This window comes from Xylocopa sonorina, chromosome 3, assembly GCF_050948175.1.
Source record: "Xylocopa sonorina isolate GNS202 chromosome 3, iyXylSono1_principal, whole genome shotgun sequence".
NCBI classification, from domain to species: domain Eukaryota; kingdom Metazoa; phylum Arthropoda; class Insecta; order Hymenoptera; family Apidae; genus Xylocopa; species Xylocopa sonorina.
The window spans coordinates 10697414-10710217 of NC_135195.1; the positions used below are offsets into that span (position 1 = coordinate 10697414).

Sequence of the window (12804 nt, forward strand, 5' to 3'; positions counted from 1 at the left end):
ACGTATGGTTTAGAATATCGATCATAGCGAGCTTAGGACACTTGGCAATTGAACACTGAAGAATTATTAATTAATGATTTGACGAACGGTTAAAAAATATATGTCAATTCTCGTAAAGGACTAGCCGCACCGGAAAGAGTCATGAGAATATTGGATATCGATCGCGCAAAACCCAAATTGATGGCATTTGAGGAGCAATTTGTGAAATGGTCCGAAAAATAGTACGAATCGATAATTGTACGGTTCGAAGGATAAAAAGGTTATCTGATATTTTTGAGAAATTTGATTTTCTTTAAAGTCTACCGTAGAATAGCACCTTCGTGGATAAATTTATCGAATGATCCCTCGGATCAATTTCACCGCGAATCGTTCTATGAAAAGCGCGTTTCGTTAATGGCTCGCCAACCATTTCCATTACCACTCAATTACGCTTACAACCAACGTACGTGCATACATCAGTGCGTTAACCACGGACAAAGTCCAATAACCAGTTCAATCGAATCAATTCTTCGATCGTTCGGCCCTCTATCGAGTTCATCGCAATTTTGATCGAATCCCAATCAACCGTCCTCACGAGCGGTCTCGTCAACTTATCGAATTAATTTCTCCGAAATAAATTACCTCGGCCTATTCACTGGTATTCAGCTCTCGTTTCCACCAGAACGTGATAGACGAATAGCTAAACTAAATAGCTGAGACTCGAGGGCGTGCAAAATTACGCTCGATCCTTGGAGACGGCTTAACCCTTTCAATTCCGTAAGAGTAATGGCACACTGAAAGCGGAGCTGAGCGGTTGTATATCAACCCTGACACATGTACGAACTCATATAAAATCAGTTAAACTTCACTCCCCGTCTCTACTGGTCGTATTAATTTAATTATTTTAACGTGTTTATTCTACGTCCATTCGCAGTGTGTTATTAACTTAACAATGACACGTTTAATGACGTACGTGTATTGTATTCTGCTGAATTGAATAATTCTTCGTTCCCGGTGTAAAATGTATATAGAGTGTCCCGTGTAGTACGTAACAAGGACCCGAATTAGAGATTCTTTGAATCTTCAATTCTTCTCCTTGAGATACTTAAAAATAGAGAACTACAGCAGATTAAGTCAGAGCTATATGCATTCGTAAACATCTAAAATAGACACTCAACTGTAAAATCAACATTGAGAACGAATTATTCAGCTGGAACTCAATTAGCCGGAGTTTGTCCATTTGCATGTCTACAATTTTCAGTTTCAGCGTTAAAGTGGACCGCGTCTGCTCTCGGGGCGTTTAAGGGGTTGAAAGAACCCCGGACTCGAAGAAAATTGCCGCGAAAGCGTTCGCGATCGCGGCACCGCAACAATTTCAGTGGCTTTTATCAATTACCTCGCATTAATCTCGATTCTGCATCGTCGGTTGGCCTCTTTTGTCCGTCCAGGGAAGAGGCAGGAGTCGCGGGTCATGTTCGCCACGGCGTCCAATGACGAAACTTCTCGGTACGCGGGCCGCATTAATCATAATACGTCGCTTATTAAACGAGCTGTCCCGTTGGTCGCGGCAACGAGGTCAACCCTGGCTCGCACAACCCCTGACCGACCCTCGGTTAATTTCGGCCGGAACTGGGCACATGTGCGTGCGCGGTACGCTCGATGTATCATGCTCCCATGTACACACCGGGTACAATTAAGTCGGGTTGGAAACGGTGCTCTGGAAGGTGGAACGCTGGTCACGCTTCTTTTCAAAGTTTCACGAGGTAAGGAGATGAGGCGAGTTCGAAAAGGTTTGGCAAAAATTTGGGGAGGTTCGCTTGACATTTTCGCACTCAGATTTTCTTATTTTTGTGTAGAAGTGTTTGAAAATGTTAGGACAATTGACTAATTGTGATGGATGCTTGGAGGAAGTTGTGTTATGCATCATTGAATCCCTCGGCCATTAAAAATTAGCTTGATGCTTTCCGCATATTAAATATTTATTACTTAAATAAAGTAATTAGTTATATACGCGTAATGGGATTGAACAACAAACGCTTAATCTGGTCAGTATTTTTAGAACGAACGAAAAGGTCTCATTTGCAACCGGGTCTCGGTCGATTCTCATTTGATAGACTCGAGACGTTTCGCAGGCAGCTCACGAATCGCGTTTCCGCTTCTCCTCGCGTTCCATCCGTGGAAATAATGTTTTTCTTTTCGAACGGGGGGAAAAAAACCGATTCTCTCACCGGGACGTTAGGCAGAGATGGAAAATAAAATTGAATTATGCATCGCTTCATTGACCCAAAGAGATAGGACGACGAGGAGAAAGAGAGTCTCGCGTGGAAATAATTCAGCAGCTGCTGGCACCGATTTGAAAATTCTCCCGCGCGATCGATAGTCGGCGACGTTTCCTTTCGGAGGGGTGAGAAAAGTCGTCCTTCTCAGGGAACGAATATAATTGGTAAAAGCAGTATATCTCGCTGTCTCCTTTAACCAAGAATTGTTCTGTTCGAGAGTAGAATTCGCAACTGAAAACCTTACGAGAGCGTCAGTTCAACCCTTCATGATTCAGAGAACTTCGACTTCTAAGCATCGTTGTGCCTTTGAACCTGATTCTACACGTCGACACGTATCTAGCATGCATTCGATCAATTTTGCTCTGACTGTCATAATTAAATATTCCTCCTTTTTTTTCTCATCGTTCATCTCGTTTCTCAATTTCCTACTTTCGCGGGGCACACGTTTCCCTCTGAAAGGCACGCGTGGCTATCTCGGGGACTCGTCAGCCGGAGACACTCGAGATAATTCCGATCCCAGGCAGCTGGATGGTAATCGACTCGGAAATGAAAAGCGCAGGCTGATTCTGGAAGGCGGCGCAGCCTCGGCTCGAAATTAATTACGCGAGATTCGCTCGCTGCTCGCTGCCATAACCACGGTCCGTCTGTAGCCGACGCGACGCGACGCCAGGATATCAGCCTTCTCGCGCCTCGTAATGCTGTTACGCGTGCACAGCCATGAAATTAGGAAATCTGCAGGATCTCCCGCCGGTTTCTCGGGCTTTCTCCGCGAAAACGAGCTCGATAACTCGTCTGTACGCGCACGCGGGAAACTTTCGAAAATGTCACGATTGTTGCTCCATGATTAGCGTCGTATAAGGACTCGCATAGTCCGTTGGAATAGATAATGGAAGCGGTTAGAATGAATGCCTTCCAAACTGTCGTTATGGCCACTAGCTGTTATGGTACATTCGTCGGGAGTGGCTTTTGTGCAGCCATATTTGGGGGCAAAGCTGCTCGGAAAGAAAATCGACTAACGTTGAACGTACAAGAAGAACAGAGAAATGTTTTGATAAAATTTATTATCTCCTTATACGAAACTATATATACACTTTTTAAAAATGTCCTTCGTTTCAAGTTGGGTGCTGCGAACGATTCACGAAACTCTAACTAAACTAAATAAACAGCAATACGATTACCACAAAACATGATAAATTCTGCACTGCCTTCGACTAGAAAGTACGAGACGTTCGACGATAAATTAACAGTTGCGCGCGTTATATTTCCGTGTTGCGGCCGCTCCGACGCTTTATTTGCCGAGCGTTTACATAAAGGCGATAAACGGATCGATTCCCGTAAATCAACGAGGGACGCCACGCTATAGAAGCGGAGCGGTAATGGCTGCGCGGGACTATCCCGGCGTTTTAGAAAGCCCGTTTTTTCCCTATCGTTTCTCCCCGCGAACGACATTTTTACGAGCCCTAAATCCAGCCTGAGACCTGGTAGAATTAATCGGCGATCGCGCGAGTATTCGGTATTCTTCAAGGCTAGATCGATACAGCCCTCCGAAAGCTGCGTTCCTTGGATTTTTTCTTGCTCGTACTCTAGCACGTTTCCACCCCTTACCGCCGAATTGATTACTTGAAAACTATCAGCTGTGTAATAAATTCAGTTATATTCATTCTTTATTATCAATGATATTCGCGTATTTTTATATATATTCTGTCCAAGTAACAAAAGAGAGGGAGAAAAAAAAAGGAAACGATGGTACAGCGCGAGAAAACACTGGAATCGCGGAACGGTGAACAAGAAAATATTTTCGCATTCCAGTCGCAGCTTGAACGCGTTTCCCAAATACCCTCTTCTCACTTTTGTATTATCTCGCCCGGCGCGCAACGCTGGCATCCGTTCAAAACGAATAGGATTTACCCGGCAGTCTATCGCGGGGGAACAGAGAAATCGCGAGCGTTCAATTTTCAACGGACGGGTGCGAACATAACGTTTGTCGGATTTGCGGAGGCAATATCGCGCGATGAAAAGGGATTTCTCTTTCCATCGGAAGGCGGAGGAGACGCGACAGAGAGGCAGAGAAGAGCCCGACGAATCGGGCTGTTCGCCGCTCGAGCTGCCTTTGATGTAATCCCCACGATTGCTTTGAACTTTCCACCGCGTCCCACCGCGTTAATGTTTGCCAGCCGATTCTTTCGCGATCGCGCTTAGGCACGATTACCTGTTGGTGCCGGTGATGGACCGTTCGAATCACCGCCGTTGGACACCTGTTACGCAATCGGTTGACAGGAGAAAGCAGCTGCTTTAGCAGGAAGAAGCGACCGACGATAAATAGTATATTGACGGGAGCCTCGTAAATTATTGCTGAAACTTCCAGAAGAACTGACAACGATCAGATAAATGAAGATATTGCCAACTGGAAAATGTTGCGCTCGAGATTCCGAGGCGAAAGAAACTCTTGTCCGATATGGTTACCACGAACATCGGCAACGGTTCCACTGACTTGGTGAACGTAACGTAACGCGTGACGCGGTTGTCTGATTTGGTACTGGCTCGATTTACTGCTGTCATTTTTCACTGAACGGCTCTATTAATTATCGAGAATCGTTGCTCGCACTTGTACGAATATCAGACTTTCTACGTTTAACGTATCAATCGATTCCGATTTAAGGATGGAATTACGTTTTAAATGTTTATAAATGCGTGTACACTTTTATACAAGTTTTTTAAAATATGTAATTACAAAAGTGCGTGAAAGGATACATTTAACGGCACGTACAATGACAATTGATATTAATTGTTGGTTATTTCAGGGCTTCTTTAGAAGAAGCATTCAAAAGCAGATAGAGTACAGGTGTCTGAAGGACGGCAACTGTCTGGTCATCAGAATAAGTCGGAACCGGTGCCAGTATTGCAGATTCAAGAAGTGCCTAGCTGTCGGCATGTCCAGGGATTGTAAGTACTTAATCATCTACTTTGTGTCAACTCACTACGATTACGTATTCGATGTATAAACGCAAACGTATTTTCTACATCTTGCTTTCTCCCCGATTGTGAATTATAATTCTAATTATTCATGAGATTTAGACACTTAAATTAAGCGTAAAGCCTTCTCCAAGTTCTCCCGTTTCAAAACTACTCGCGCTTTGAATTTATTTATGGCCAGACCAAACACGATACTACTTTGCACGACCGATGGCGACAACCAGCGCCGCTTTCAGTTTCCGAATACTTCTGGCGAACATCGAGCAACGAGGGGGTAAAGTAAACTCCAACGAAGTTACACGTGCATAATTGAACGCCAAAGTTCCATCGTGCAATATGCGCTGGTGTATAATAGGCAGCCGTTGGAGCTTCCTGTTCGTATTGTCGGTGAAATCGTAATAAGCCCTCGCTACATACCCTTGTGATCCGCTTAAGAAACGGATGTAAGCGGAGCAAAGCTGGCCAAGAAGCTCAGCACCCCCTGTTGTCCGGAGTAATTCTCTCCAGCGTCGCGTGAAATATTAATCTTTTGTAAACACTGTTATTTTCCGGATAAGATATTAAATGAACACCGTGGAACGCGCGAAACGTGAAAACAGAGAGAGAGAGGGAGTAATCCTATTGGATACTCTTTGCGTACATTCATTCGTCCAAATTACTTTTACGCGAGCACGGAGTAACAATTATACGCGGCTTTATGGAATAACGTAGTACGAACGAATCAATTTCAACCGAAATACGTAGCGTGGTTAGTTTTTACGAGATTAAGCGGTAATTAAAATGATTCGTTGAATTGCAGCCGTGAGGTACGGCAGGGTGCCGAAACGTTCGAGGGAACGCGGCCCCGAAGACGCGGTGCCAACCACCACGACAACGACCACCACCACCGGTGTGCAGCAACTCACATCCCCCGCTGGTGGTAATAATAACAACAATAACACCAACAACAATAATAACAACAACAACAGCAACAACAACAACAACAACAACAACACCAGCAGCCAGAATAATAACAATAGCCAGACGCAAAACGCCATACCTTGCGTGCCACCGGCCGCAGTGGTCGAGGCGGACCAGTCAGACGCGGACGTGAAACAGTTGGCCGTCTACGACGTGATACTTCAAGTTTCTCAGGCGCATCACGCTCACTGCGGCTTCACCGAGGAGTCAACGAGGGGCATCGTCCGGAAACCGATGATAATACCGGTGAGTTCGCTGGAAATTCGGTGGCGAAGTTGGAGAGGCGTGGGTACTTTAGCGGCGGATACGACGCGTGGAGAAATTGCGGGAAGGAACGTTCGCTGTTGCAAACTTTGCTGGTTCGAGTGACGCGGAAACTGGGGTGCTGGGAATTCTATTCCGTTGATCTGTTGCAGACTTGTTAAAGCGATGATCCAGATTAAACTAAACGCGGAGAGTAGAATTATAAATGATTGCCGGCATCGTATCCGCTTCTACTAACGCATTTGATAACGATGTTAGAGTGACACGACAAACTCGTGGTGGAACTGGCAGCAACGCCTGTTTCTCTTATAATCCTGCTGATTAGGCGAGTACTTCTTCGCAGCCCGCCAGTCCAGAGGACCCAGAGGCGGCGTCCTCGACGGCAGAAACAGTTGAGTCGCAAAGGATCTGGCTTTGGCAACAATTCGCCACCAGAGTAACGCCGTCGGTGCAAAGGGTGGTGGAGTTTGCCAAAAGGGTGCCAGGGTTTTGCGATCTTTCGCAGGACGATCAGCTAATCCTGATTAAGGTCGGTTTCTTTGAGGTCTGGCTAAGCCATATCTCAAAGATGACCACTGACAGCTCGATGACATTCGAGGACGGTACTTATATCACTAGGCAACAAATGGAATTGATGTACGAGGTAAGGATGCACTCGCTATTTCCGATAACAGTCGACGACAACTCGACGTGAGAGAGAGTATAAGTATCCAGGAAATTGGTGAAAATTAAATCGCGCGATCGAAGCATGATCGTTTAGAACTCTAGAATTCGGATGGTAATCAAATAGAATCTAATCTTTCGATACTCTTTTGCATATCGAGGTTTCAATCGTTTTTTAACTAACACTCTTCGAAAAATTCCATCGATACGCGGCCGTCGAAATTCGAACAGCTCCGAACCCATCCCAACTGAAAGCTCCTAACTCTCGTAGCAGATTTAACCAAATTTCACCTTCCAACGTACATTACACGAAACAATGGTATCATAAAATCTCCTTTTCACTAATCGATCGATGTGAAACAAAACAGCCAGACTTTGTGTCCGCTTTGATGCAATTCACATCGGCCCTGAACGCCCACCAATTGACGGACACCGAGTTGGGCCTCTTCTCCGGTGCCGTACTCCTGGGCGAGAGGCCAGGCCTGAATGACGTGAAGGCGGTGCAAAGGCTTCAGGATCGCCTCCTGGAGGCGCTGAAGGTGCAAGCGTTGCGGAATCACACGGTATCCGGCGAGACAACTTCCGCAGGTGGCTGTTCCAGCGTCTCGAGTGTATCGCAAAGGATACCAGAGTTAAGGGCTCTAGGTGCCAGACACGCGAATCTCCTCGACTGGTTCAGAAGAAACTGGACCAAGCTCAAATTGCCACCCTTGTTTGCCGAGATATTCGACATTCCCAAGTGCGAGGAAGATCTTCAGTGAAGAGGTGATCTATTTCTTTTCTCGTATCTTTTCATATCCTTGTCCGATAACTATCGACCGACTTGAATACATGAATTGTAAATGGATTGCAATTCAAGACGAAATTAGTGTAAATTACAATTGATCGCCTCAGCATTTTAGGCACCCAGGGTGCGTCTCCATTTACAATTCGATACGGTGGTCCGCTCGATAACGGAGGATTCTAATCGGGGAATCGTCTTGGAAGAATGTTTCAGAGTGCATCGAGTTAATTCGACGAGAACGAACGGCCCTGTCAGGGGTGCGACTCTTTCTAATTGCCGGCGCTCATCGCGGAAACGCAGCCTCGGGAACGATTTGTTTTCGCTCGCTGGCGGTGATGTAGTGTAACAGCGGGTACGATGGCAAGAACGACGACTCGATTCGATTGAAAAGGACGCGCGAGGAACGCCTGCGACCTATTGTAGTGCGACATGGCGGCTCAATCTCGCCACCGTCGGATCCATCCTTCGCCGTTCGCCTCATTGACGTATAGGCTGGAATAAGACGGATCGTTTTTAGGGCGAAGGATACAGATTGCTGATTGAAACGCTCTTGGCACAGGACATACGAGAGGAAGAAGGGGTTTATTTGATTAACGGGGATAGAATGAATTATGTAATGGGAGTAATCGACGATTGAATCGATCGGTAATGACGTACTGAACGAAGAACATATACATATATATACATATATATATATAAATGGATAACTTTTAAAAAGTTACTAGAATTAAAAGAAAATACTCGTTCTTTGAGATAATGACTTAAAAAAAAAAGAAAAAAAAAGGAAACGAACAAACGAACCCTCTTTCAATTGTGGTAAATCATACAAAGGTGACTAGAGGGTGCGAACCAAGTTTCAAATGGAACAAAAGGGATTTGTACCATTCGCTAAAACGTATATATGCAATACGGCGCGCTACTCCAAGCATTTAAATACTCAGCCGATATGAAAATGGAATTAAAGTCTCGTGTCACGTTAATTCCGCGCATATCGTTGATTGCAATAAAAGCGGCGCAGTGATCGAACACGCGCCGCCTCGAAAACATAGCACAAAAAAATCGTGATCAATTTAGAGGCACGTTTATTATTGCGATTTATCCAGGTGAACGATTCTCAAGCGAACCTTTCGAAATCTCGATATCATTTAAAGAGACGAGAGCGGGGAACGCGCGACACTCTGTCGAGACGGTGGTCCTATAATGTCACGAATACCTGTACAGAACGCAAAACGTGCGAAAACACGTAGACATATCGAAAGCGTAACATCGTATATTTTTTTTTTTTTTTCATTCGATCAACCGAAGAACATCGTGCGAGCAATCCATCCCCGTTGCAAAAGCTGCATATCGGCAGAGAGGGTCGCGCGTTCCCGTGAACGCAAACGAGATGAATACGGCGGTCACACAGTAAGCGCGATAAGTGCACGCTCGTTGCCGTTGCAACGCGGATAGGTGCACGTGCGTGCAAAACTCACACTTATACACTTATACAGGTATACAAAGTAAAAAGTTTCACGCTATATAAAAGCTCAAGAGGAAAAATCTTTATAGGACGTATCTCTCTAGATGCATCCGCTATGAATCTCAATCTATGCAATCTCTATTTTTATTACTCGACAAGTAGTATAGTGAATTATCTTTATAGATATTGTTGCATCGCTTCAGGGTGTTCCACGGAAACGGGAGAGTAAACGTGTTCGAACGAAGCTGTACTTTTGTTGACACTTAATCGAATTCGTCGGCGTAAGGTTTTTAACGGATGATATTTCGTGTACGCGTAACGAGGAAAACGAAGTAGAGGGTTGGAGGTGGTAGGAGTCGAACGTTGTGTATCATATACGATAATGTACTTGTTACGTTTAACTGTTGCATTTGTTATTCTATTCGCGGCCGAAAATCGTTTCCCGATTGTTGACGAAATCCTGAAGTGAGCATGTTTGAATCTTCGAACTCTTGAACACTAATAATTCTCTGACAATGACTAGCATGTAACATGTATCGATATGTAATTAATATACACATATAATATATACGTATGCGTACAGTGATGGGTAAAGGGACATTTTAGACTTTAGCAGTTACAGAAGGCACTATAATTTATTACGAAGAAACTATATTTTGTAACGGTGATCAACGTATTACGAAAAAGTACTTTATACGCGGAAAAGATATATATATATAGAAGTGAAGAGATATATTTTATTTAAGAAAAGCAACAGAACGAAAAGCTTGTCCAGCCAAAAAATATATTTAATATTGAACTTTTTTATCGACACATTTACACGGAATTTGGTATTTAAATTCTTCTCTTGCAATTAGCACGCGACTGATTTCTTTGTGCTTGTGTCGCATAATTTACGAAATCTTTGAAGTGGTGAAAATTAGTTTATACATTTACTGTTTCATTGAATTCTTGTTAAGAATCGTTTACTTGTTACGCAATACAATCTTACACAAGAAAAAAAAAAGTGAACATCTACATATCAAAGAACGAGGGAATCTCAAGAGAACAGTTATACCGATGGTAATAACGAAGTCTAGCGTTAAAGTTATGATTAAACGAATATACGAAAATATCAATTTTTAACATTTTCTTATCCACCACTGTACATATATGATATAATCAGTGTGAGAAATGGGGGAAATGTAAGTTTATCTACTAGAGAAATTAATGTTTTATCTAGCGTCGTACTTAATTATAATATTACGTCGGTATATCGCTGTCGCTAAAAAAAAAGGGGAAGAAAATGTGGAAAAAAGACTATCTTCATGATAACTACATAGAAGGAAGAAAGAATTCCAACTCTAAGCGCTCACATCAAGTTGTGAATAAACATATCATACTTAATTAATATATTGAACAAAGAAGGGATATCATCGTTTAATATAATATAAATATGAGTCTATATATATTAAAAAAAATATATATATAAAGATTATAAATCTATATACAAGAGTAATAGTTATTAAACGCATTATGTCGACCGAGCGTAGATCTATAATGGTAGGCAATCACTCAACTTGCTAAAGCGAAAAAAATGCAACTATCTACTTACAACATGTGTGTTTGTATGTGTGGTTGTGTGTGGGTGTGTATGCGTGTGTGCATGTGTGTGTACACGCACGTGCGCGAACGTACTTATACGCACGTGAACGTAATGACTGGTTTACAGCCGCGTAATGCAACGTGCAGCGCAACAATGTAATGCAACACGTAACGCAACGTGCGATGCAACGTAAACGGGGGATGCAGGGCGAGTGTGCTCGCTCCACGTTCGTACAGGCAAATTGTACGTTGCATTGTACATTGTATTACTTTTATCTGGACATGCTCAAACGCGCACTATCAACGAACGTCCCGCTGTTCACATCGATATTGAGACGCGACCAAACGAGTGTAATGCAACGTAGAATGCAATATGCAATTTGCCTGTGCGACGTGCATGCTGCATCGCGCGTTCCATTACACGCGTATGAATCGTGCCCTAATATAACGTAACGCAGCGTCTCTTTTTTCCAATTCTGATTCCTCCTCTTAAAAATGAAAAAATGGATGCAACAAACGACTGTTTCACTCGGTTTTTTTTTTTTGTTTTTTTTTTAACAATCTACCAAAACGGATCTGCGCCAGAATATGACGTAACAGAAGAGAAAGCACGCGCGGCGAATCGTTTCGCTGATTACCTTTTAAATTATTACTCTCGTCCTCTTCGTCGCGAAACACGTAACGGAGGAAAATCTCAATAAAATGTAAAAAAATCGAGTCACTTAGGTATATATATATATATATAAATATATATAAATGTATGTATGAGAATTTTTATGCTCGTGTACATAAATTCTGTAATTCGAATCGATCTAGTGGCTGTCCTAATCATCTGTATATTAAACTAGAAACGAAAACGAAGAAAGAGAGAAAAAGTCGCGACATTTTCCTCCTGTGATATTTGAATTGCGATTCGCATTATTCTTTTTTTTTCTTTTTGTTCTTTTTTTCAAAATTTCTAGTCCACACGACTTATTCGCCAAGCTAGCAGTCGTGCGCTACGATATAATCTCGTAAAACGTTGTTGGAATACGTTCATTGAAACGGCCAAATACTTAAATAACGATGTTAATGTAAAATAGCAGGTACTCGATCGCGCCGGTCAATCGTCTTCGCCAATTTTCGCCAACCTGAGGCAATAAATAGCATCATCGTCGATCATCGAATCTCATAATTGTCCAAAGAAGTATGTAGCTACCAAAAATCTACGGCTTCGATTCATCTTACGAAGTGTAAACGGACAATTCTCTAAACTCATTTCAATCTTCTAATTACTACTATCTTTCTCTGATTCGCTTAAGCACCATTTCGTGAAAATTGACGGGCGTAACGACTGACCTGCATAATCGCGAAGCTGAACAATATCGGTAAACGATGTTATATCGTTTAAATTGAGACGTGACAAACATCCCCTTATCTTCTCTCCCTTGTCTCGTGTTCCGACCGAAGCGCAAGATCATCACTTATTTCTAATTACACAGTTTCCACCCCCTCAGGTACCAATCCCATTTCCACTCTTCCCGTTCCATTCACTCTTAATCTCGTGTAATGCTATTTTTTAACTTTGAGATTTCGGTCATGGTGCTATAATATCTGTATATAATACTGTGGGAATCGTTGCGTAATCAATGTACCATTATTATTAATATTATTCAAACTAATCGTATTCAATATGATTATCATTATTATTATTATTATTATTATTATTATTATTATTATTATTATTATTATTATTTTATTACTTCGTTATCATTGATACTCATATTTACGTGAGCATTTACGTTTAACTGTACGTCAACATATAAATTTGGCTTGCAGTCTGCGCGCGAATAATTGGGAAACGCTAACAAAGAAAA

General features: G+C 42.7%; 2 protein-coding genes across 6 annotated transcripts in view; both read left to right on the forward strand.

The window, feature by feature from the left end:
• Eip78c (Ecdysone-induced protein 78C) overlaps positions 1–8668 on the forward strand; it is a 98440-nt gene extending 89772 nt beyond the window's left edge. For 3 of the 4 annotated variants that reach the window (XM_076892784.1, XM_076892782.1, XM_076892785.1), the window contains 5 exons: positions 5060–5201; positions 6031–6437; positions 6781–7098; positions 7487–7883; positions 8106–8668. In XM_076892784.1, the coding sequence (XP_076748899.1) occupies positions 5060–5201; positions 6031–6437; positions 6781–7098; positions 7487–7879 (1260 nt within the window). In that variant the 3' untranslated portion in view covers positions 7880–7883; positions 8106–8668. The remainder of the gene's footprint in view (positions 1–5059; positions 5202–6030; positions 6438–6780; positions 7099–7486; positions 7884–8105) is intronic. The other variant, XM_076892783.1, reaches the window with a different exon arrangement.
• A 22-nt stretch (positions 8669–8690) lies between these two features.
• Positions 8691–12804, forward strand: part of Tpnt (troponin T, skeletal muscle) — an 84967-nt gene continuing 80853 nt past the window's right edge. For both annotated transcript variants that reach the window (XM_076892817.1, XM_076892819.1), the window contains exon 1: positions 8691–8694. The gene's annotated coding sequence lies outside the window, so the exon portion shown is untranslated. The remainder of the gene's footprint in view (positions 8695–12804) is intronic.